General features: G+C 42.5%; 1 protein-coding gene across 3 annotated transcripts in view; it reads right to left on the bottom strand.

Annotated features, from left to right (window-relative positions):
* The window catches only part of VPS36 (vacuolar protein sorting 36 homolog), a 31583-nt gene extending 7533 nt beyond the window's left edge, over nucleotides 1-24050 (bottom strand). The window contains exons 1-9 of one of the 3 annotated variants that reach the window (XM_070380372.1): nucleotides 23875-24050; nucleotides 14894-14962; nucleotides 13469-13539; nucleotides 9783-9897; nucleotides 8237-8326; nucleotides 7407-7493; nucleotides 1704-1736; nucleotides 1506-1583; nucleotides 749-883 (exon numbers count right to left, since the gene is read on the bottom strand). In XM_070380372.1, the coding sequence (XP_070236473.1) occupies nucleotides 749-883; nucleotides 1506-1583; nucleotides 1704-1736; nucleotides 7407-7493; nucleotides 8237-8326; nucleotides 9783-9897; nucleotides 13469-13539; nucleotides 14894-14962; nucleotides 23875-23970 (774 nt within the window). In that variant the 5' untranslated portion in view covers nucleotides 23971-24050. Of the gene's footprint in view, nucleotides 1-748; nucleotides 884-1505; nucleotides 1584-1703; nucleotides 1737-7406; nucleotides 7494-8236; nucleotides 8327-9782; nucleotides 9898-13468; nucleotides 13540-14893; nucleotides 14963-22407; nucleotides 22549-23334; nucleotides 23723-23874 lie in introns of those variants that run through there. The other 2 variants (XM_070380371.1, XM_070380370.1) reach the window with 2 other exon arrangements.
* Nucleotides 24051-27025: the final 2975 nt, after the last annotated feature.

Genomic DNA, 27025 nt, shown 5'->3' with positions numbered 1-27025 from the left:
CTTTAAAATAATTTTGAGTGGAGCTGGATGATGGGGACATAGGGATTCATTATGCTATCCTACTCTGTCATCTGTTTGAAATATTTCTTAATACAGGTGCTTTAATAAAGTTTTGATTCCCTGAATAATGTTAAACTAGAATATGAAACTTTATTATGAAGTTATTAATAGCACACGGTATATGAAAAAAATGTGTCTAAAATATATACAGATTATATATTTCCTTTTGAAAATAAGAGATAAGAAAGACTTTTTGTATCAAACAGATTTAGATATCTGAAATGGAAATTAAAAACAATTTAGAAAATTATTGACAAAGAATCATTGCTAAGTGCTAAGTCACTTCAGTCGTGTCCGACTCTGTGCGATCCCATAGAAGGCAGTCCACCAAGCTCCCCCGTCCCTGGGATTCTCCAGGCAAGAACACTGGAGTGGGTTGCCATTTCCTTCTCCAATGCAGGAAAGTGAAAAGTGAAAGTGAAGTCGCTCAGTCATGTCCGACCCTTAGCATGGACTGCAGCCTACCAGGCTCCTCCATCCATGGGACTTTCCATGCAAGAGTACTGGAGTGGGGTGCCATTGCCTTCTCCAAAGAATCACTGAACTAGTTTAGTTTATTACTGCAAGGAAAAATAACATGTTGGTTGAATAGAAGCCACATCATGAAAGGAGTTAAGCTCTTAAGACCTCTGATGACACAAAAATAATTTAACACAATTTAAAGAGACCATTAAGATTTTGTTTTTACCTCCAAAGGTGCCTGCAGTATTCCAGCCAGCTGTTTGGCCAGCTGCATGTGGTACTGTGTGCCGGAGCCATAGGTCTCCCTGGTAACCGGGTTAGCTATCCCCATGCTCAGCAAATAGGATTTAAACCTGATGGTCTATAAGGAGAGGGAAAGATACACAAAAAGACTATGCAGATTTAGTCTCTCTACCCAGCATCTGAAATCCATCAGACATTCAGTTCCACTCGATTATTTCTATATCTACCCATCTCTTCTACTGTGTTTCTATGCTGTGAAATATATGAGTGAATTCCTAGTATTTCCTGGCATAAATCGGATCATTACTCTCCTCCTGCCTTAGTATCTCAGTCTCTATTTACCCCACAGGTTTGGTGGCAGATGAGACTGAGGTAACAACCATCCTTCTGCTTAATGTCAACCAAATGATAAAACCAAAAACCTAGGAAAACAGCTGTGACCAGATTGTAGACAAATTTAATGAAACATATCAAACTTAAGGGTATGTCAAGAACAATTTTCCACATTTCAGTATCTCTTATTTTCTACATTCCAGGAAAAGTACTGAAATATCCTTTAATTCTGCTAGAGCTAACAAAGTTTTTATGGCTGACTTTTTCTTCCACATTGTCATATATCCTCAAGTCCTACAAGAAATCAAACACTATTTTAAGAAACAGCATGCTGGTAAACCACCAGAATGCCCTTGTGTTATCTCTGTAATCTAGTTCTCAAAGCCTTAAAGAGGCCACCCGTTTACCTCATCTTCTGTGATGTCACCTTGCTTGTCTTTGATCTTATTAGCAATGGACTTTGATAACTCCACCATTTCCTTAGCCTGTCAAGAGAACAGAAAAAGAGCAAAAAGAAATAATGTCCCTAAATGTCTGCTAACAAAATAAATTTTCAAAAGTGTATTATAACTGGTATGAATTTAATACATGTAAATGACATATACCTTGACCATTAGCTTGCTGAGGTCTTCGAAGGCCTGAAATGAGAAATGAAATTTTGTTGGAATTTGTCTAAAGAACTGAGACGTTTTAAAGCAATGAAGCACTCTATTTTCTTCCCTATGATAGAAATTTATGAAATTTTCTGACAAATATCAATTTATTTATATGAATAGTTATATAGTCATAAATCTACCTTATCCTAAAGAATTCAGTTTAGCTTAGAAGCTGTCAAATTTCCAAAACCAACTACAAAAAACAAATTTTCAGAAAGAAAACAGTTACTGATTAAACAAACAAAAGGTGACACAATAGTTTAGAAAATATTATCTCTTTGACACAAGTAAGAAAATTTGTCACCAGTTTTTCCCAGATAAGAGGTCAGGAATCACAGGTGTCGTACAGTTTTCCTGGCCGAAAATGGCAACATGCAGCTGTAGGAATACTTCTTTGGGTCCAACAATTTCGGCTTTAATAGCAGGTGTGATTAACCAAAACCATAAACCTCAGCCTTGAATATTACACAGATTATACTTGTAGCCTTGGCTAAACTGGATATCACAAGAGAACATTTAAATACCACCAAAACATATCTAAATAAAACCCATCAACTGTTTGATGTACTACAATGAACATCCATCCCCTCCAAAGGCTTCTTCAAACTTGATCAGATATATTTATAATTCAAGTATTTGTGGCTCAATGATAAAGAAGTTGCTTGCCAATGCAGGAGATGGAGGTTCGATCCCTGGATCAGGAAGATCCCCTGGAGGAAGGCATGGCAACCCACTCCAGTATTCTTGCCTGGAGAATCCCATGGACAGAGGAGCCTGGCGGGCTACAGTCCATGGGGTCACAAAGAGTCGGACACAAATGAGCACACACTCACACACTTCCAGTGCAGAATAGCATCTAACTGATGTGCACAGATGTTACTTTTTAAAACCAATTAAGCAGCTTATCATTAATTGAAAACTCTTTCAATCCACCGAGAACAGTGGTCCACGGGTTCAGCCTGGCTGATGCCCGTCTTAATGACATGCAGGAACGTATCCCCCATCTGCAGAAAGACTTTGCTAAAAGAATAGAGTACTGTGTACAATTCTTATGGTCAACTCACTGGGCTGCTACCGAAAACAAAGGGGAACGAATGTGCACACACCTAACAGGAATTTCCTCAGATAAACAAAAGGCTTAAACACTGGATTCTTATCAGCAGCGGCCAGCAGATGCAGGAAACCTTTTGTGGGAAACTTTGGGCAACGGCCCTGAAACTAAGGCTATTCAAATGTTTAAATGGAGGGCAAATCGCATACCAACCTCATTTTCAAATAAAATTAAAATGCAGACACTTTACACACTTAGATTTTTACTTTGCATATACAGTTACTAGATTTCTTTTACCTAAGTGAAAAGAAAAGACAACATTTCTAAATTTTTATATGGTAAGTCATTGTATTTACTGTATTATATTTTCATAGAAAAAGTCTGCTGAAAATAATGGTAAGTCTATGTAGAATACACAAATTAACCCTTAATGTGCATAGTCCATAAAAAATAAATACAAATATTTTAGTATTTTGGAAGAAGTACCTATAAAAAAATTCTAGGTAATTATAAAGCATAATTAAAAGCGTCCTCACTTCTATTTCTATTATTATTCTAAAATTTGGTATTAGCATTGAACATGTTAGTTGCTCAGTTGTGTCTGACTTTTTGTGACCCCATGGACTGTAGCCCACCAGCTCCTTTGTCCATGGAATTTGCCAGGCAAGAATACTAGAGTGGTTTGCCACTTCCTACTCCAGGGGATCTTCCCAATCCAGGGATCAAACCCACATCCCCTTGGGTCTCCTGCATTGGCAGGCGGGTTCTTTACCACTGCGCCACCTGGGACCATCTGGTGAAGAAATCAATGACCTGCATAAGAGCCCGATGCTTGTGTGGACTCCCCTGACTATGCAACTCTGAAAACCACACTGAAGTGGAATAACAGTTCATAAGCTAAGAAAAACGCTATTCTGAATACCACGTTAGTATGGCAGCCTTTAGAAAAGGGAATACTGATAATGCAAAATTGGTTCATTGCTCCATGCCACCTCCAAGCTTGTCACACAGAAGGGTGACTACAAAAACCACCGCAAGAGGACAGCGACAGCACCTTCTGGGTGGCAGAGAGTGCTTGGGACATAGCAGACCACACTTGTCTGCAAATCAGGAAACCCAAGTCCTCATAACCCTTGTTCCAAGTCTCATCACCAGCCCTGAGATGATCCCCTCTCTGGATAGTAAGAAGCCCTCTCATGAGAAAATGCTGGAATTTTATGGGACTAGAGGATTCAGGGAAGATGGGGGCTGTGGCAGCATCGTTTTTGAATCTCTCCAAATCCCACCATGAACATGGGCCAACAAGATCTCAAAACCTCTAAGACCCACAGGCAGCATATACAAAGAAGCTGAGTGACGAGATCTCCACAAGAACCCCAAGACACAAGCTAGTGGAGACAAGCCACCAAGAGCCCCAAGAGCTCCTCATCTTAACAGTGAGGCAGAGAGAGAAAAGGGAGGCAACAGAGCAACCGACAGACCTGAGGAGAGGAGACCCCGACCCAGCCAGCAGGCATCACTCGAGAGCAGACGGGCAAACCTGAGGTCAGGGACTGAAACGGAGAGAGCTTTGCCCACTTCAGCAGTGGATGCGGGCAAGGGGTCCTCAGGCAGGGCTGAAGCAGCCTGTAAACTCTGGAAAGGGCCCCCCACCCCCAGGCTTCCCGGCCAGGACAGGAGCCCACATTGGGGAGAAACTACTGAGACAGGAATCAAAACCTGAGTGAGGCAGGGGTAACATAGGAAGCGGGGAAAGGGTCAGCTAAAGACAGGGGTGGGCATGGGGCCAGGAAACCACGGACGGCAAGTCACCTCCCTCGTGTGCCCCGCATGAACAGAGCACAAGAGTGAGCACTGTGGAGTAAGAGACGCCGCCCTGAGCTAGGCCTTCCTCTAAAAATTCAGGAAAACTAATTTCACATGAAAATTAGCAACAGCAAAGTATCAAGGTCAAATCCCACACAAGGTTACTACAAGAAAAAAGGAAAATCAGGAGCCGAGTAACATTACAGATAATGAAAGAAAGCCAGAAAGACATGTTCACAGATCGGATCGAAAATTAACCTTCGGTTTCAAAATGAGCTGATAGATGTTGATAAAATGATAGAAGTTGTGAAAGAACACCATAAATCAGGAATGAATTTTTTAAATCATTTTTTAAATAAAGCCTATACTAGGAACTTGCCTGGTGGTCCAGTGGTTAAAACTCTGTGCTTCCAACGCAAGGGGACCAAGTTCCACCCCTGGTCAGGGAACTAAGATCCCACATCTAGCAGGCCATGCGGTGTGGCCAAAAATAAATACATACAATGAAAAGTTAAAGAAAAAAAAAAAAGACTATACTACTAGGTGAACACAGGAGGAATAAACACAACAGATAATATCTTAAGAGAAAAAAGAGTGAAAAAGAGGACATTTTTCTAAAATAAAAAAGCCAAAAAGGGTTGGGAAGAAAGTCACAAAGAGGGAAGACTGGCAATAAAGCTGCAACATACAGTCTCAGAAGAAAAAGATACCAAAGCGATTATTGAAAATAATAGAAAAACATCTCTGAAATGAAAAGAAAACATGTCTGAAACCAAATACTGAAAGCATACTGTGTCCCTGAGAATAACAATCCAGAATGACTAACACTTAACATTCTAGTAAAATGACAAAAGATAAAAAAAAAAAAAAAATCTGTTGAGCATCTAGAAAAAACAGCAAGTGACTTCAAAGAACGGAGAATATGAGGTTTTCACTACTCTGGCGGCAACACTTCATGTCAGACGAAAAAGTGAAAGTCACACATTGAAGGCACTCAGGAAAGAAAATGTGAGCCAAGGACTATAAATCCAGCAAAACTGACCTTCGTGTACAAGGAACACGGAGATGCCAGAATTCAGGGAGTATTATTCCCATGAGCACTTTCTCAAACATCTATGAGAGGATGAGCGTCAGACAACAGAAATGAACAGAGGGAAGTGAATGTAGGGACCAGGCGCATCACACACAGTTTTTTTCACGAATGAGACTGAATGACAGGGGAAATGGAAGAGGGTACATGGTGGCTGAATGCACAGACAGTGTATTAATAGATACAGCACACCTATGTTTTACATTTGGGAAGAAAGGGAAGAACATATACAAAAATATATATATATATATATACACTTTTTAACTGTTTTAGTAATTCTTCACTAGTGTAGTCCTGAATTTGAATAAGAAGCATTAGTGTGACCTCTTGACACACTTTTACTAAAAAAAAAACCTTAGCTTTTTCCAGTGGAAAGGGTTACAAATAAACATCAACTCAATAGAGATGCAAATTTCTAGCAGGCAGATTATGGTTTTGAAATACTGCTGCTGCTGCTGCGTCGCTTCAGTCGTGTCTGACTCTGTGTGACCCCATAGACGGAAGCCCACCAGGCTGCCCTGTCCCTGGGATTCTCCAGGCAAGAACACTGGAGTGGGGTGCCATTGCCTTCTCCGTTTGAAATACTACTTCTCCTTAAAAGAAACCTTGACTAACACAAGTATCTGGTAACTATTTGCAGTTTGGACTTTATTTGATTGAGGTAAATCTTTGAAATTCCATAAACAGCACTCATCAATGGAATTTTACTTACAAACTATTATAAAAAATTATAAAAATTACTTCATAAAATCATTTCATAAAAATGCAAGACCATTTTCATATAAACATGGGAAAACTGATGATGATGTAAATGTATTAACTGACTGCCCAAATCTAATGCACTGCTCATTTTTTAAACTAGAGTTCCTTCCCCTTTACTTGCTGCTGCTGCTGCTGCTGCTGCTAGGTCGCTTCAGTCGTGTCTGACTCTGTGTGACCCCATAGACGGCAGCCCACCAGGCTCCCCCGTCCCTGGGATTCTCCAGGCAAGAACACTGGAGTGGGTTGCCATTTCCTTCTCCAATGCATGAAAGTGAAAAGTGAAAGTGAAGTCGCTCAGTCGTGTCCGACTCCTAGCGACCCCATGGACTGTAGCCTACCAGGCTCCTCCGTCCATGGGATTTTCCAGGTAAGAGTACTGGAGTGGGGTGCCATTGCCTTCTCCTCCCCTTTACTTGAATTTCCTCAAATATGATGAGGTTTCAGAAACACCAAAGTGCAAGCTGTGCTCCTAGAAGACGTAACGTGCTGGTCTGAACCACTCTTTCTATCTCCGTGCCTGGTCCCTGAGTGGTCCTCAGTGCTGAAGCGGGGGTGCCCAATCAGACTCAAGGGCCGCAGAACAGCATTTGCCCCTTAACTAAGTTAATCAAACATTCAAAATAATTATACAGGGGACCTTGAATTCCTTATGAGTACCATCCAGTCAATGCCACCTAGACTTTAAAATATATGGACAATAATTCATGACGTTTTCTAACATCACAAAATCAATCTGTATTTCTTTTTTATTCCTTTCTGGAAAGCCTTTTTAAAACACATTTGGGCTTAATTATGCCAACCTGAAGTAGATGCATTCAATGGGAACTGTGGCTTCAGGAAAGCTATATTCCAATACACAGAATGGAGGCAGCCACAGCTGTATCCCAAAGAATAAGCAAGATGGCTGAAAAAGACAGCTGACAGGAACTTGTGTAAGAATTACCTCAGAAATGTTTTTGTCAGTTTCTTTTCTTTTTTCTTCCAGTTTCCTTTCAATACCTACGATTCCTACAGCCCGTATTCTTCCTGGCTAAAAAACAAAAGTAGAAAATAAAATGTCCCAAATAGGAAGAACACACTCTTTTGTAACCCCACCACACTGTGTGTTCAATGGCGAGAGAGGACACGCAAAGAACCCAAGAAAAACAGCACATAATTACATCCAGTTTCCTTTCAAAACGTTTGTCGGTTTATGGCCACACATAATGACCTTCAAATCATTATAAATAAAGACTGAACACAAAAATAGATGGCATATTTTTACTCTGTATTTCAGGTATAAATTAAATTTCCTCTTCAATTTTGTTTTCTGGCAAGTCATCATGCATGTATCAGATATTTAATAGGGCCTCAAATGTGCAAAAAATTAAGAGTTAAAATTCTGGTACTTGACAGTTATTATACAAGCTACTTTTACACATTTGAGTGCCTGTCCAGAGTTGGTGGTGAATGAGACTGGCCTGGAAAACGTCACCCCGTGGTACTGCTGTCTGTTCTGTCAGATGCCATGCTAATTATGAAAAACATAATGCCAGAAGATGGACTCTAACTCCTGCCACCCTGAAATTACGTTAGTAAGTAGTTAATCATGTGTTATTTCCAAGTGTCTACTGTCTAGAGAGTACTAAGTCAGGTTCTGTGAAAATAAGGTTCTAATTAGAACATCATCATTTTGCTTCTGGCGAGCTCTATAATCAGAGAACTCTTTTTCCTTTAATGAAGATGCAAAGACAGAGCTGAAAACACTGGATTAGGAAACAGTTAAAAAAATACCTGGGGTCCTCGATTTGTTTGTAATGACTGGGGAACTGGCATATTCTCCCATCTTCGCTGTGTCATCTCCTCTGATAGACGCCTGTAAAACTGTTATGCACATACAAACACTTTATTTGTTTTTAATTTGTTTAATTCTTTTTAATTGAAGGACAATTGCCTTACAACACCGTGCTGGATTCTGCCATACATCAACAGGAATCAGCCATAGGTATACATATGTCCCCTCCCTCTCGAACCCTCCCACCTCCCAACCATCCCACCCCTCTAGGTTGCCGCAGAGCACTGAGCTGAGCTCCCTGCGTCACACAGCAAATTTCCACGGCCGATCTAATTTTACATATGGGAGTGCATATGTTTCAATGCTACTCTCAATTTGTCCCAGCCCTCCTTCCCCCACTGTGTCCACAAGTCTGCGTTTCCACTGCTGCCCTGCAAATGCGTTCATCAGTACCGCCTGTCAAGATTCCATATATATGTGTTAATACACGATACTGAATCAGGCAGGCTGCGCCATCCTCATACACATCATTACTTAACATTTGTTTAGTTGAGAGGTCTGTTCGGTCATTTGTGACAAGCCTAGAATTCTCAGAGACATCAAAGGAAATCAAAGGAAGTTCTTTTCTTGGATCAACTTCAGAAAACACAAAGAAAAAAAAAAAAGAAGGAACTGACCTTCTACATAAAGTGAACTATTCTCAACAAACAGATGAGTGACAATGAAATAAATAGACTGACTTTAAACAATCCTGCATGTGTGGATTGTTTTCGATCCATACTGAAACTGACCCAGTGCCAAGAAAAATACACAACCATTATCCATGAAGGAAGCAGAGAATAATTTGTCTAGTTAAAATGTGAGGCCAGATATTAGGGCCAAAACATGCCTATGCTCGTAAAAAAAAAAAACCAACAACTGTATCTTTCAACTACAGTGAGAATGACTTGAGTTAGTCACTTCAATTTGCTCAGAGCCTGCGGATCGAGAACACTGGGTCAGATGCTATAAAGAAAAAGAACATACATACTTTATGATCCTGGTGGGGAGATAAACACAGGCTTATCAATGTCTAAAGAATATTTACATACCAACTTATTAGCCAGAACGTATAAACCATGATACTGTGGAATAAGAACTTACAACAGTTAGATTGGTATGGAGTTAATAAAGGTAGACTGCCTGGTGTAAGGCTGGTGAACTGTCAGGCACAGAGGAAGTTACACATTTCACTGCATCATCCTCTGTCCCTTCATCCAAACAAATTACAGCACCGAATCCTCACTAGTCACCTAGTGCCACGACTTAGCTCATTTCCAGCCTCCGATCTTTCCTGTTCCCACATCCTCCTGCTTCCTGTTCCCACTGAAACCTAAACTTCATATTCTTCACTGATCAGGTTTAAGAGATGATGAAAATTTCATTGGAAAGTTATGGTGAAAACGGGTATGTTGAGCAATACTGCCTTCCATCCTATAAACAAACAACAACCAGATTTATACAAAGCCACTTTTCTAGTTCAGTTTTATTCATAAGGAGACTTACCTCAATCTGGCCATGTTCCTTGAAGGAGAGCTTGATGTAGGAGTTCTTACTGCTCTGGAATGGGCCGGGTTCTTTGTTAGAAGCAGCTGGGTGAAGATGAACCACTATTTTGGCACTGAAGAAAAAGCAGATGGAATGTATTGAATTGCCTTTTAAGAATCACTAATTTGGCAGCTTCTTTGGTGGCCCAGTGGCTAAGAATCCACCGTGCAACTAAGGGGATACGGGTTTGATCCCTGGTCCGGGAAGATCCCACGTGCCACAGAGCAACTAAGCCCGTGCACCACAACTACGGAGCCTGTGCTCGAGAGCCTGGGAGCACAACTTCTGAAGCCCACGTGCCCTCGAGCCTGTGCTCTGCAACAAGAGAAGCCATCGCAATGAGAAGCCCCCACTCACCCCAGCTAGAGAAAGCCCACATGCAGCAATGGAGACCCAGCGCAGACAAAAAAAAAAAAAAGCCATTAATTCTATTTTTGTAACTTTTAACGTATTTCAGATCACTTAAAAAATTCATGTAGAAACAAAGAACATCCTGAAAGGAATCCTTTTAAAGTCTGTATCAATTCAGTATTAATGAATCTCTCAAAAATTTCTCTACTTAACACGTATATGCTGTGCACCAAAAAAATTAAAGTTACCAGCTCTATAGATTAAATAAAAATGTGGTTTTAGGAAATCAGTTCAAAATAAACTTGCAGAATGTGGGGTGGTTTATGATGCTGGTTGACAATCAGGTTTTCCACCCACAGAGTCATCTCCAAAGGTGACTAGGGGCCGATCATCTCTGCCAAGGCATACGACTGTACTCATTTGAAAACAAAATGTGAAAACTTATCTGCGTAAAACTGGCCAGCTGACATTTTATTAAAACTCCATCCAAAACTAACATTCCACAGTGTCATTTTTGGAAAATGCCACTCAGTCAATGACATGATTTAGAGAGATATCCTGCAGCAAAAACAATTCTCAAAACGCTGCTACCCCAGGATCACAAACTGCCATGATCTTTATGACAACTGCTATCTTCTATGCCATTAAAAACACCACTGTATTTGTTCAGTTCTGTGTCTTTTCCCCCCCCACCAGCTCAATAAACAATCTCCTATCAACATGAGCAAAACTGAAAAACTCAAAGTATCTTGCGTACCTAGCTTAGACCTTTTTCTCTATGACCACATTATATTGGCTTGGCCACAACGTTCGTTCGAGTTTTCCTATAACATCTTCTAGAAAAACCCAAACAAACTTTTGGGCCAACACAAGGAATATACCGATTACGCAGTATTACTTTGTTTAGACCCATAGAGCTGCCTAAATATCATCCTAAAATTGAACAACCACATGTGGGGCCTCCTTGACGTCACAAACGCTTTGGTTAGTGAACTGGGGCTAGGCGTGGATGGACTCTCCATGGGTTCCTTCTTGGGGACTATCTTTAAGTGAAGTGAGTAAATAAAACCGTGTAAGCAGAATCCCAAGACTGTTTGAAATGAACTGTCAGGGAAACAAACAAACTATGACAATTAGGATCAGTTAGGAGTGAGCATACGCACCATACAACCTTTAAAACTGAAAAAAACCTGGAGCCCTATCAGGACTTTTCAAAGGAAACTCAATGAAAAGCTAAAAGATGATACAAAATGAAGTGTAAACAAAGTAAGCATAAGAGTCATGCTGGAAATTCCCTGCCAGTCTCGAGGTTAGGACCCTGTGCTCTCACTGCTGAGGGACCCAGTTCTTTGATTGCAGGATCTGACTACATGAAAGCTAAAGATAAGCCCAGGTAGGGGAAAAACTCCTTACCAGCAATATTTGTTTGCAAATTGTCCTCAATTACATGTGCCCAAGTATATATAAGCCAAAATGTCTTATATACTTGAATAAACAGAAACATTTCAACCTCTGGCTTTAAAACAGGGTGACTACATCTCCTGGTTTGCTTGGGGACAGTCCTGTTTTTTATACTCGCCTGGTCTAATGATAAGTAGGGTCCCCTATTATTCTAATAAATGTCCCAGTTTGGACACTAACTCTTGTGACACTCTATTCAACACTGATGCCTGAAAAGTTGAAGCTGAGAAACTCATGGTCAACTAGAATTAGGAGTAAAGTCAGGCATTTTTCTCAGATGGGTCATTTCTGATCTTAAGTACTGAATGAGAAATGTTATTGTTGTTCGGTCATTAAGTCATGCCAGACTCTTTGTGCCTCCATGGTCTACACCATGCCAGGCTCCTCTGTCCTCCACCATCTCCCAGAGTTCGCTCAAACTCATGTCCACTGAGTCGGTGATGCTATCTAACCATCTCATCTTGTCCCCTTCTCCTCCTGCCTTCAATCTTTTCCAGCATCAGGGTCTTTTCCAAGGAGTCAGCTCTTCGCATCAGGTGACCATGAGAGATACACAGATGCATAAAAGCAAATGTCGGGGGAGTTCCCTGGTGGTCCAGTGGTTGGGACTCTGTACTTTCACTGCCAGGGGCCTGGGTTCAATCCTTGGTCGAGGAACTAAGATCCTGCAAGCCATGTGTCAGGGCAAAAAAAAGATTCAACTGTTTGAAAATATATTCAGTGACAGCTGACCCACACTTATTTATTATGACCCGAGGATACTACAACAACCTTAGTACTTGATTCATGCTTTAAGAATGACTTCCATTTATCAATGAGTTTAAAGTAGGATAACATCTCTTTGTAAACATAGATATTTTCCCCCACTTTTGAGATATAACTGACATACAACACTAGAAGTTTAAGGTGTGGAGCATAATGATTTGACTTACACACATCATGAAACAATTACCAGAGTAAATTCAGTGAACATCCAATACAAAATTGAAGAAATAGAAAAACAAAAATTTTTTTTCCCTTGTGAGGTGAACTCTTAGGATTTACTCTCGACAACTCTCATATATAGTGCACAGCAGTGGTAATTACATTCATCATGTCGTATATCACACCCCTATTGCTTATTTATCTTATCACTGGAAGTCTGTGCCTTTTGACCACTTTCATCCAATTTTCCCTTCCCTCCCCGCCCCACCTCTGGCAACCACAAATCTGATCTCTTTTTCCATGAATTTAGTTGTTTTTGAAGTATAACGGACCTCCAACACTATGTTAGTTTGTTACACAACAGACAGGTTTGATGTTTCTATACATTTCAAAACCATCCCATGATAAGTCTAGTTATTATATGAAAGTGGAACTTGCTCAGTGTCCAACTCTTGGCCACCCCATAGACTATAGTCTGCCAGGTTCTGTCCATAGAATTCTCCGGCAAGAATACTGGAGTGGTTACCATGCCCTTTTCCAGGGATCTTTCTGATCCAAGGATCGAACCCAGGTCTCCCACACTGTAAGCAAACTCCTGAGTAGGAGTCTGCCTATTATATGACACCATACAAAGATATGACCTAATTTTTTACTATATTCCCCACACCGTCCCTTTTATACCCATGACTCAATTATTTTGTTACTGGAAGTTTATGCCTCTTAACCTTCCTCACCCATTTCTCTATTCCCCCAGGACAATACTTTCTCAAGGTAAACACAACCAACAGATTCGCTCACACATAGGCTGTCATGGCCATGACTGACTGGGCAATGACACAACCAAGTTAATGAGGATGGCTTGACGGGAAACGCTTTTGTGCATAAAGACTGTCATATACAGACCTTACCTTTTTCCAATTCCAGCTGCTTGTTCTTCAATGAACACGATTTGGGAAAGAGGAATGGCCATGCAGCATTCCTGGGAGGGAATCAGGAGAAAACAGGATCCATAAGATTCCTCAAAAATCCTTGTTTTATAAACTTATGGGGTGTGTGGCAAGTTGAGAAACTTATGATCAACTAGAAATAGGAATAAAGTTCTATAATGACTTTTTGTTTCATTATGAATGATTGGCATTGAATAGGTCTAATGATAGCCATATTAGCTTCCTTCCATGATAATAAAAAAAAATTATACCAAGAATAATTTATAAATATATGGCTTGAGGACAGCTATCCCTCCAAAAAAAGATGTCTTTCTTGAATGCTTATTTCTTTAAAAAGAAAGGATTAGGCAAATTACCAGTTCTGAGGTACGCATTACCAGTAAGGGCAATATTACCACCAAGGGGGAAAAACTGGTTCTTGCAGGGCAAAAAGAGACAGAATTTGCAGTGGTTAGTGACCTTTCCAAGAGCCTCAGTACAATGCATAGTTTACCTGTAGAACTAAAAGTTCATGGGGTTAGGGGCCATGCTGTGTTGCTTCTTTTACAAGACAGAAACTTACACACAGATACACACACACACACTTTCAAGTTAAAGCTCTTTGAGATAAAGATGTCAGGTCTATACATATAACTGAGTCCTCTCCCCCTAGAAATGCAAAAACGGGGTGGGAGGGGGTCTCTCCTCTTGCCGAGTGACCCAGAGGCAGCTCCCCTCAGCATCTAGGTGGAAGCATGCCCTTGGCAGCAGGCGTCCTCCTCCTGTTTCTCAACAACAATCAGGGAGACTGGGTTGCTTGAAGGACTGCTGACTGATGGGGACACTCGAATGTGGGGGAGGATCTGGTTTGGGCTTAAAATCCAGGAGTCACCACGACTCTCTGTACAGTAATTACCGTCTGTTTCAGGGTTGAATGAGAGGCTAGACCTTAATTCCTCTATCTGCACCCCATCGAGAGAGACTATGGGATACATTCTTCTGACATCTGAAAGCAATAATTTATCGCATCTACTTATAGCTTTGCCAGAAAGAAAAAATGAAAGAAAAGAAATTAGTGACTTAAAACCTGCTGCTGCTGCTGCTGCTAAGTCGCTTCAGTCGTGTCCAACTCTGTGCGACCCCATAGACGGCAACCCACCAGGCTCCCCCGTCCCTGGGATTCTCCAGGCAAGAACACTAGAGTGGGTTGCCATTTCCTTCTCCAATGCAGGAAAGTGAAAAGTGAAAGTGAAGTCGCTCAGTCGTGTCCGACTCTTAGCGACCTCGTGGACTGCAGCCTACCGGGCTCCTCTGTCCATGGGATTTTCCAGGCAAGAGTACTGGAGTGGGGTGCCATTGCCTTCTCCTACTTAAAACCTAGAACTGATGCAAATAATTTAAACTTACATGATTCTTCTGATCTCTCCAAATTAAACGGTGCGTACTAAGAAGGAGGGTCCCAGGATCAAATTTTATCTGGAAAAACAAGATCATCACAAAATGTTAATAACATATCACACAACATGGTCCAGATTTTCTTCCCCATGAACTGCACGATAGTAAGTCAATCACATAAACATTTTAGAATTAAGTTTGTCATAAGTCAAAGAGAAGCAATGCTACACACTTCATAAACCTTGCTAAAATTAGGAAAAAAAATTGCAAACCACCTAGCTATGTAACAGGAGGGGAGTGGCTAAATCAGGAGTGATATATTCATACTATGAAATCCAGGCAGAGATGAAAAAGAATGATGAGGTGGAGCTATATAAACTATCATGAAACTCTAAGACATAGGATGAGCGGGGAAGAAAGCAATCAAAGGATACTGCATACAATGTAATTAGACAAATAGACAGACAGATATAGATATCAATAAACTCCATATTTCTCAAACTACATGTGAGATATATCTATAAATAGACAGATAGATGTGTATATGTACTATGAACACAGATAAATAGTAGAAAAAGGTCTAAATGGGATCCATACTCAATGATCTGTTAATATTATCTTAGAAAAAGTATGAAGGAATGGAAGAAAGAGAAGCAAAGGGCTCTTTTCCAAAACCATATATCTCACTATTGATTGAATTTTTACCATGAGACTGAAGGTGCATAACACTCATATAAATTTTTAAAATGGTTTTTAAATAACAAGAAAATCCAGAAAAAGACACAAACACATGCAAAATGAGTGTGGATGGAGATTCAGTAAATGGTACCAAGACACTTGCATTGCTCAGCAGGGACAAAAAAAAAAAAACAAAGTAGGATTTACACCTAACACAACGTGCCAAAATAAATTCTGGACAGAGTTAAAAAATTGAAAATTTATTACAAAAAAGTATAAAATTATTTGAGTTAAAAATTATAAAAGCACTAGAAAAATCAGAATTTTTAAAATCACATCGGAGGGGAGAAAATCTTTCTAAGAAAAATAGTAAACCCATAAGCATTAGAGGAAAAGATGGAACAATTCACCTACACACACACACACACACACACACACACACACACACACACACTCTTCATGGCAAAAATCATCAAGAGCAAAGACGGCAGACTGGAAGAAATAGTTGCAACTCACATCAGAGACAAACATGTACATCTCCTTAATATATAAAATACTCTTACAAATCAGTAAGAAAATAGTCTATAATCCATTAGACAAATGGGCAAAGACTATTAACAGAAAGTTCACAGAAAAGGAACTACACATGCCTCCTAAACACATTAACTGATGGTTAACCTCATTGATGATAAGAAAAAGGCAAATTGAGAGAACACCAGGCTACCCTTTTCACCCATGAGATTGGCAGAGGTTCACAAGTTCGGTAACACTGAGCGGCTGACACGTTGGGAAAATAAGCATTTGCACATATCACTGGAGGGCAGTGTACTGTCATCTGTCAAAAATACAAATACACCAACCCTTTGACTCAATCAATGTCTTTCTAGAAAGGTATCCCACTGATGAATTTGCACATGTGTATATAAGGTTACTCATTGCTGTTTTTTAAAAGCAAAAGATAGGAAACAAATTAAATGTCCATCACCAAGGAAATGCACACCCACACAAGGAATGACAACTTAGTCATTAAAAAAGAATGAGGAGACTCTTCATGTATTTGTTGTATCTGATAAAATCTAAGATGCCATTAATTATAAGATACATCTGGCTTCTAGAGTTGTTAAAATGTGTGTGGGGGAGGAGGGGGTTGAGGGGAAATGTACATTTAGAATGAATGAAATACGATAAATTCTCTACATAGATAAGTGAAAAAAGCAAAGTGTCAGAGCTTTATATGCATAGTATGAATTGACACTTTAAAAGGCAAGAGACTGTATTCTACGTGAACACCTGTGTATAACACAAATGCATAACTCTAGAGTGAAGCGCTGGTGACTTCTGAGCGGGCACTGGGGACAAAGTCTCCTCCTAGGATGGGAGGGACACTTTTAGCTTTTTATTTTTTATCATGGAATCGTGTCATTTATGCAAAACACAAATGTTAAAATGTTTTTAAAAACTAAAATACAATCACAAAAAAAGCCAGCTAGGTCTTTAGGACCAAACCTGTAATCCTCATAATTTGTTACTATGCACTGGAAGTATTTTGCAAAGTCGGACACGACTGAGTGACTAACGAACACGTACAAGGTGGGTTCTTGATATACACTGTAAATTATTTAAATAAGCAAATTTTGGAGTTGGAACCCCAAAAGACTGGAAAGCCAAACCTCTCCATTTTTGTTGAAAGCAAGAAATACATTGGAAGCTTCTATTCACTCTAATTGCTAGAGAGTAGAATTGGCCATAGGTAGGACGTGCTCATACCCTTTTGAGGAGCAGTTATTTCAAAAGATACAAGCTTGATCCTATGTATAAAATAGAAACTTAAAGGAAAGGATTTTAGTAAGGGTCCAGATTATTACCAATAATAATTCTTTTGAGTTTAAAATAATGTGGTTAAAAAATGTATATCAAGTAAATAACCAATTAGAACATTATTATGTATCATTCTTAAGTGAAAATATACATAAATGTACTTATATAGGCACTTGACAATATATTACAAGATACTCTGGATATTAATAAAGTGAAGTCGCTCAGTCGTGTCCGACTCTTTGCAACCCCATGGAGTGTAGCCTACCAGGCTCCTCTGTCCATGGGATTTTCCAACAAGATACTCTTGATATTAATAAAGGAAGCAACACACATAGTTTACACACACACGTGCACAATCACACAGACAGAATGTGCCAAAAGGAAAGGAATACTGATTATCTCAAGCTACTTCTTTCAGCTTACCCATCTTTAACAACTTTATTATTCATCTAATAAGAAAAGACAAAGGAATTTGTTACAGGTATATATGACTTCATGCAACTCTGAAATGTATATAAATTATTTTTTATTAAATCAAACATAAGCAGAAACACTCTTTGTCAGAAGTCCTTTTCTAATACATGGAATTCTCCAGGCAAGAATACTGGAGTAAGTTGCCATTGCCTTCTCCAGGGGATCTTTCCAACCCAGGGATCAAACCTGGGTCTTCTGCATTGCAGGCAGATTCTTGACCATCTGAACCACCAGGGGCTTCTCCTAATACATAACATGAATTTTAAAAAATGATTTTCTAAGAGTAACACTGACTGTATCGCTGCTGCTGCTGCTAAGTCACTTCAGTCGTGTCTGACTCTGTGCCACCCCATAGGCGGCAGCCCACCAGGCTCCCCCGTCCCCGGGATTCTCCAGGCAAGAACACTGGAGTGGGTTGCCATTTCCTTCTCCAATGCAGGAAAGTGAAAAGTGAAAGTGAAGTCGCTCAGTCGTGTCCAACTCTTAGCGACCCCATGGACTGCAGCCCACCAGGCTCCTCCATCCATGCGATTTTCCAGGCAAGAGTCCTGGAGTGGGGTGCCATTGCCTTCTCTGACTGACTATATTACTAATATCTTAACATTAGTGACTTTAAATAATACGGTTAACAAGCATGCGCAGGAAGAAACCTGCACTGCCTGGCTGAAGACACTCTGAGAGAGATTACTCCACCAAGCACTTCAGCACCTCAGAGAAGTAACATCTGAAGTAACACAGACTCATTCCTGGCACTTATTTTGGTCTGGCGACGAATGTTTTGGCTAATGTGGCATACACAAAACCAAACGATTGAGTTCAAGCTATTTTTAAAAAATCTCTTTTTTGCCAATGAGTAAGACTGCCCTTTCCCAGGAGCAAATATTTTGTCAGCTTGAGAGTACCTGATGCCACATTACACAGCATAACTACCTAATAGTCCTGATTAAGAAACTGCACCTCATCTGTCTGAAATCCAAGCATAAGGCTGCGAGTTTAAAGCTGAAGCCAGAGGACGTTTCATTTCTATGGGGTGAACAATGTGTACACGTAATGCGTAAAGCGTTGCTGCCCTCAGTGAAGACATTGTGTAATAATCGTTGGCTTCAGGGATTGCAAGGGATTATGAGCTCAAGCCCACAGACAAGTTTAGGCTGGTTTGTGCTTACCACTCAGAGCTAGAATAATTTCAACTACTTAAAAGTTAGTAGTTAAAATAACTTAGGCATTCACTGAATAAGCTCTTACTGTTTTAACATTTGTCTGTCATAAAAGTAATATGCTGTTGAAAAAAATTTTTAAGTCTGAAAACAAAAATGAAATCATTCATAATTAGACAGCCAGGATGTGTGGATATAAACTTAAAATGAGGCCATGATATTTATAATTTTATAACTTGCTTTTTTCACTTAGCAGCCTATTGTTAGTCATTCCTCAAGCTGGTTAGGGCATGTCATACTTAATTAACCAAGCCCCATAGTGGACATTCAGATTGCTTCCAATTTTTCCCTATATGGCAGAATAATCAGATCAGATCAGATCAGTCGCTCAGTCGTGTCCGACTCTTTGTGACCCCATGAATCGCAGCACGCCAGGCCTCCCTGTCCATCACCAACTCCCAGAGTTCACTCAGACTCACGTCCATCGAGTCTGTGATGCCATCCAGCCATCTCATCCTCTGTCGTCCCCTTCTCCTCCTGCCCCCAATCCCTCCCAGCATATATACGCTATGTGCTGTGTAAGTTGCTTCAGTCGAGTCTGACTCTTTGTGACCCCGTGGACTGTAGCCCATCAGGCTCCTCTGTCCATGGGATTCTCCAGGCAAGAATACTGGAGTGGATTGCCATGCCCTCCTCCAGGGGAACTTCCCAACCCAGGGATTGAACTCTTGTCTCTTATGTCTCCTGCATTGGCAGGTGGGTTCTTAACCACTAGCACCACCTGGGAAGCCTATGTATATCTATACATAGAGAGAGATACGTCTCTATATATACATATAATATTGCTGACATGCACATATGCATTCATTATAGTTTTTATAGTTTTATGTGTCCCTGACTATTTCCCAAGGGTAAATTCCTAAAATTTAGGAAGATCAAACCAGTCAATCCTGAAGGAAACCAGTTCTGAATATTCACTGGAAGGACTGATGCTGAAGCTGAAACTCCAATACTTTGGCCACCTGATGCAAAGAACTGACTCATTGGAAAAGACCCTGATGCTGGGAAAGACTGAACGCAGGAGGACAAGAGGATGACAGAGGATGAGATGGTTGGCATCACTGACTCGAAGGACATGAGTTTGAGCAAATTTCAGGAGTTGGTGATGGACAGAGAAGCCTGGCATGCTGTAGCCCATGGGGTAGCAAAGAGTCGGACACAACTGAGCAACTGAACTAACCTGAAATTCCTAAAAAGTGAAACAGCCAACTTAAGAAAATACATTTTCTAAATCTTCTAGTATAAGCTAGCAACTTGACACTTTACACACCACTAACCTTCTTACATTACTTTTTAAATTAGCTGAGGCTAACAGACGCTTCTGTGAATTGAAACAAATGACCTGTCTACAATGCTTACGAAAACACATTATCCGGTCATAAGGGGCCCATGAAAACTGTGTCTGTATAAACAAGCAAAAGGCACCTGGGCGGTGGAAAGAGCACTGGTCTGGCTCCACCATTACCAACTGTGTGACCCTGCACAGGTTGCAGTTTTCTCAACCACCCACTGAAGGTCTCGGCGTCCTCATTTTCAGAGGATACGCTGTTTCATAAACAAATTGCATGTGGAAGATACACATTACACGACAGAAAGGGGCTGGCACTGGTGACTGCTGTGTTTCTCAAGCACTCCATCACTGGGAACAAAGCACAGGCTCTGGGAATCTGATCAGCAGAGATTTAACCCCTGGCTCTGTGGTAACCCAGGTTCAATTCCTGGGCCGGGAAGATCCCCTGGAGAAGGAAATGGCAACCCACTCCAGTATTCTTGCCTGGGAAATCCCATGGACAGAAGAGCCTGGCCACTTATAGTCCATAGGGTCTCAAAGAGCTGGACTCAACTGAGCACACACGCTTCTGGTAATCTACTTCAGTGGATCTTAGGCAAATTATGTTACCTCTGAGAGTTCTCTTCTCATTCAGTAAAATAGTCACCTCATATGCCCATTGAGATGATTAAATTATGAAAAGCTTCTGGCACATAGTAGGTACTATGTCTATTCAAGGTGTGCTTGCTTTAATGTATTTCACACTCACAAAGAGCCAGAAGACACAAGGTTGAAGAGAGAGCACCCACTGGTCTTAGCCCTGCGCCCACTGGCTGGAGGAATGGGTTGAGCGCAAAGCTGAGAAGGCTGGAAGGTCTGCACTGCGGTGCTGAGACGAGGGGGCAAGTGAGAGATTCTGAAAGGGCTCCTGCTCACATATGGAAGCTGATGTGCAGCTTCCTGGAGGCCTCATACCACGGGCCATGTGGACACCTTCCAGCAGAGCGAGGAAGCCAGGACACAAGACTGCCCCTGGGACTCAGTTTGGCCTCAGGTGACACTCGAGAAGGCTCAGCCAGTGACTGAGTAGATCTGGCCTGGGGACCACAGTGCCTTAGAGCTCAGCCCTCCCGCAGCACCCTCAACTTGCAGAACAGTCAAGAATTCTTGACTAACAACAAGGACCTACTGTATAGCACAGAGAACTATGTATCTCGTAATAACTTCATTGGAAAAGACCCTGATGCTGGGAAAGATTGAGGGCAGGAGGAGAAGAGGGCGACAGAGGATGAGATGGGTGGATGGCATCATCGACTCAATGGATATGAATTTGAGCAAACTCTGGGAGATGGTGAAGGACAGGGAGGCCTTGAAGGCTGCAGTCCATGGGGTCACAAAGAGTCTGACATGACTGAGCAACTGAACAACAACAAATAACCTGTAATATAACAACTGAATCACTTTGCAGCACACCTGAAACTGACACAGAATTGTAAATTAACTATACTTCAGTAAGAAGAATTGGTTATTTAAAATAATAATAATAATAATTGACTTAAAAGGCTCAACTAAATTTTTCCCATAACTTTTTTCTTAATCCTGATACCTGTATCTACTTGTCCCAAAAACAAGCAGAAATATAAAAAAAGGAAAAACTAAAACTTGCTGATTCAGCAATGGTTTTTTTATATCCAACTACTAATAGTTTTGATTTTTTATTGTTTTAAAGATATTATAGTTATATTGTGTTTTAGCCAAGATGTCTCTAATTTGCATATTGGAATTACAGTAGAACAACACTGTGGTGATCTGCAAAAGCAAGACTGCTATCAGAGGGTGACTTTGGAGCTGTGTTTGAAGACCAGTTGTTTGGGGAAGTTCCAATCCCCTGAGGAAAGGGACGTTGATTAAGCTTCCCAGTCACCACAGTTCTATACTGTGGTGGAACCTCCGTTTACAAAAACAAAGACATTTAGCTAATCATGCCAAGCAAAAGATGCAAACCCAATTTGAGATCAAGTTCATAAAAATACTGAAGCAGTAAAAAGAGCTGTTGTTTAGTTCCATACCCCGTGTCCGCCTCTTCGACCCCAGGGACTGTAACCTGCCAGGCTCCTCTGTCCATGGGATCCTCCAGGCAAGAATACTGAAGAGGGTAGGCATTCCCTTCTCTGGAGGAATCTTCCTGACCCAGGAATTGAACCCGTGTTTCCTGCCTTGGCAGGCGGATTCTTAACCAGCTGAGCCACGGAGAAAAGCCAGGAAACAGAGTTTCTGCTGCTGCTAAGTCGCTTCAGTCGTGTCCGACTCTGTGCGACCCCATAGACGGCAGCCCACCAGGCTCCCCCGTCCCTGGTATTCTCCAGGCAAGAACACTGGAGTGGGTTGCCATTTCCTTCTCCAATGCATGAAAGTGAAAAGTGAAAGTGAAGTCGCTTAGTCATGTCCGACTCTTAACGACCCCATGGACGGCAGCCCACTAGGCTCCTCCGTCCATGGGATTTTCCAGGCAAGAGTACTGGAGTGGGGTGCCATTGCCTTCTCCGAAACAGAGTTTCTAAGTCCAAACAAAAAAAAGGGAATCTCGACCCAATAATAAAAACATGCAAAAATGCCCTCGAGGAGGCAGGGCACCGGGGTCCCCAGGCGTATCAGCGGTGCCTCGGGTGGCTGAGTTAAGCCCCGCCCTGGAAGGAAGGAGGCCTCAAGCTACTCTCTCCAATACAGACAGGAAAAGCTCTGGGTCAGGCAACGAGTTCCAAAGTACAGGAGGAAGTTTCTCTCTAAGGAAACTACAAGGAAGGAGAAGGTAGCAAGAGAAAAGTTCTGGAAACTAAAAATGCTGATAAGCAATTTCCGCCCCCCCCCCCTCAATTCCAGCTCATACATTTCATTCAGAACAGAATGATCGTTCGTAGTATGACGGTAGTCTCCAGTGAATGTTAACGTGTCCGTGAAACACAGGTAGTATTTCTCCCTGCCATCTGCAAACACACCTCTTTATGGTTTACGCTTGGATTACCAGGCACGGCCTGTTCCATCACTCGACAAACAATCAAACCTCCTTTCCAACGTCTCTCCCGGACCAAGAGCAATCAACAACACACACACAGCCTCTGGCCGAGGCGTCCCAGGAGATGCGGGCTTTTCTCTTCGGAAATCCTTTCGGTTCGCCCCGCTCCCGCTCCGGCCAGGACTGCCCTGTCCCCCGGGCTCCCCCAGGTCCCGGCGCCCGAAGCCACGCCCGGTTCGGGAGCGCAGGACCCGGCGGCCTCGGGACAAAGGCGGAACCGGCCTGCCCGGCGCGATCGGGGGCGAGGACTCGGGGTTCCCTGCCCGCGTTCGTGCCGCCCGGAGCGGGGGTCTCTGCCCGGGCTGGGAGCGGGGCGCCGTCCGCGCGCTCCCCGCGGGAGCCGTTCCCGAGTCGGGCCGGAGCCCGGCGCCGGGCGGGCGTGGACAGCGGGGGCGGCGCCTATTGGCGAGGCCAGCCGGGGAGCTGGGGTCGCGGAGCGAGGCCCGGCCGGCCGCCGCCCTACCTTCTCCTCGCCGTCGTAGATGCGCACCCCCCGCTGCTGGATCACCAGCGTCTCGTTAATCTCCAGGAGGCCGCTGGTCCACACGAAGCGGTCCATGGCCGCCGCCTGGCCGGCCTCCGCCGCTTGCCCGCGCTGGCGCTTCGGGACGGCGAGCCGAGCCGCCGGGCAGCCTGCGGCGCCCCCTGGCGGCGGGCGGGGCGGAGGCCGGCAGGGAGGGAGATGTCTGACCTCGGAGCCCTGCGGAGCGCGCGCGGCCCCGGGGCGCCCGGGGACGTGGAGACGTGCTTGATGCGCCCTCTAGCGGTCCATCGGACACAGTCCCGATGAGGACGTCCACCCCATCCTTTGTCCTTGTTGTTCAGTCGCTCAGTCATGTCGGACTCTTTGCGACCCCATGGACTGCAGCACACCAGGCTTCCCTGTCCTTCACCATCTCCCGGAGCTTACTCAAACTCGTGTCCATCGAGTCGGTGATGCCATCCAACCATCTCGTCCTCTGTCGTCCCCTTCTCCTCCTGCCTTCAATGTCTCCCAGCATCAGGGTCTTTTCTAATGAGTCGGCTCTTCGGCTCTTCGCAGCCAGTGGCCAAGGTATTGGAGCTTCAGCTTCAGTCCTTCCAATGAATATTCAGGATTGATTTCCTTTAGGATTGATTGGTTTGATCTCCTTGCAGTCCGGAGGACTCTCAAGAGTCTTTGTCCTCAGCTGCAAACCCAGAGATTGCAAGAGACTTTTAGGGAGCCCAGAACGCAGCTTGGACTTCCCGATTGTACACTATTCCTGCATATTTGTGCCCTTTTCTTGTCACTTCCCAGCATGCTGCCCTGTTCATTAAAGCCTGTCATTGATAACTTTTTTCCCAGATGAATATTTATGATCTGATTTGTTTTCACACAGCTTCAATCAATCAGATCAGTCGCTCAGTCGTGTCCGACTCCCTGCGAGCCCATGTATCGCAGCACGCCAGGCCTCCCTGTTCATCACCAACGCCCGGAGTTCACCCAGACTCACGTCCATCGAGTCAGTGATGCCATCCAGCCATCTCATCCTCTGTCGTCCCCTTCTCCTCCTGCCCACAATCCCTCCCAGCATCAGAGTCTTTTCCAGTGAGTCAACTCTTCGCATGAGGTGACCAAAGTACTGGAGTTTCAGCTTTAGCATCATTCCCTACAAAGAAATCCCAGAGCTGATCTCCTTCAGAATGGACTGGCTGGATCTCCTTGCAGTCCAAGGGACTCTCAAGAGTCCTCTCCAACACCACAGTTCAAAAGCATCAATTCTTCGGCGCTCAGCCTTCTTCACAGTCCAACTCTCACATCCATACATGACCAAAGAAAAACCATAGCCTTGACTAGACGAACCTTTGTTGGCAAAATAATGTCTCTGCTTTTCAATACGCTATCTAGGTTGGTCATAACTTTCCTTCCAAAGAGTAAGCGTCTTTTAATTTCATGGCTGCAGTCACCATCTGCAGTGATTTTGGAGCCCTAAAAGATAAAGTCTGACACTGTTTCCACTGTTTCCCCATCTATTTCCCATGAAGTGGTGGGACCAGATGCCATGATCTTCGTTTTCTGAATGTTGAGCTTTAAGGCAACTTTTTCACTCTCCACTTTCACTTTCATCAAGAAGCTTTTTAGTTCCTCTTCACTTTCTGCCATAAGGGTGGTATCATCTGCATATCTGAGGTTATTGATATTTCTCCCAGCAATCTTGATTCCAGCTTGTGTTTCTTCCAGTCCAGCGTTTCTCATGATGTACTCTGCATAGAAGTTAAATAAACAGGGTGACAATATACTGCCTTGACGTACTCCTTTTCCTGTTTGGAACCAGTCTGTTGTTTCATGTCCAGTTCTAACTGTTGCTTCCTGACCTGCATATAGGTTTCTCAAGAGGCAGGTCAGGTGGTCTGGTATGCCCATCTCTTTCAGAATTTTCCACAGTTTATTGTGATCCACACAGTCAAAGGCTTTGGCATAGTCAATAAGGCAGAAATAGATGTTTTTCTGGAACTCTCTTACTTTTTCCATGATCCAGTGGATGTTGGCAATTTGATCTCTGGTTCCTCTGCCTTTTCTAAAACCAGCTTGAACATCAGGAAGTTCACGGTTCACATACTGCTGAAGCCTGGCTTGGAGAATTTTGAGCATTACTTTACTAGCGTGTGAGATGAGTGCAATTGTGAGGTAGTTTGAGCATTCTTTGGCATTGCCTTTCTTTGGGATTGGAATGAAAACTGACCTTTTCCAGTTCAATCAATATGTAAGTACTATTTTGTAAAAAAAAAAAAAAAAGGTACTATTTTGTGCCCCACTTTTTTTCCAATTAAAATCCTTTTCATTTAAACATTTCCAGTATTGACACAGACTTCACAAATTTACTCTAGACAGTATTTCAGGATTATATCGATCTATGATAATTTACCTGTGGGTGGGTCTCTGCAAACCAGTCCCTGACTGCCACTCCCACCTGCTGGGCCTTGGCTGCTGTCCCTTTCATTTCTCTATCTTGCATTAAAAATGAAGCACCTGCATTTCTACTTCTACAACTGATATGTATTTCCCCCTTTAGGATTATTTTCTTAGAGTGTCTTCCCAAAGTAGGAGGACTGCTTTTAAGAGTTTGAACCCATGTTTCGCAAAGCTGCTACATATTGGGAACTTATTGAGGCAGGCCGTAGTGCCACCAGCAAATTGTTCTTCATCCAAGCCAAGTTACCCTGGCTACATTAGATGTTTTTGTTATTTTTTTGCCACTTGACCATTATTATTTTAATTAATTTACTTTAATTGGAGGATAATTACAATATTGTGTTGGTTTTAGCCATATATCAACATGAATTGGCCAAAGGTATAGATGGGTCCCCGACATCCTGAACCCGCCTCCCACCTTCCTCCCCTCCCCTATTCTTTTTTCTTGTTTTCACTTACCAATGAGACAATTTCTCAATACCTTTTAATCAAAAGAAGATCTTTGTCCTGAAGAGTGGCTAACACTGTGGACAACTCCTGCTCAAGAGCTGGGGAATATTCATTTACAGCGAAGCATACAGGTCAGGGGAGGAAGGGGTGTGGAGAAAGAGATGGAGAAGGAGCTGCTTGCTGGTGAGGTAGGGAGACAACCAGGAGGGTGTGGGGTTCTGGAAGCCAA

Source organism: Bos mutus, chromosome 12, assembly GCF_027580195.1.
Source record: "Bos mutus isolate GX-2022 chromosome 12, NWIPB_WYAK_1.1, whole genome shotgun sequence".
Classification (NCBI taxonomy): domain Eukaryota; kingdom Metazoa; phylum Chordata; class Mammalia; order Artiodactyla; family Bovidae; genus Bos; species Bos mutus.
This window is presented reverse-complemented; position numbering and strand designations above follow the sequence as displayed.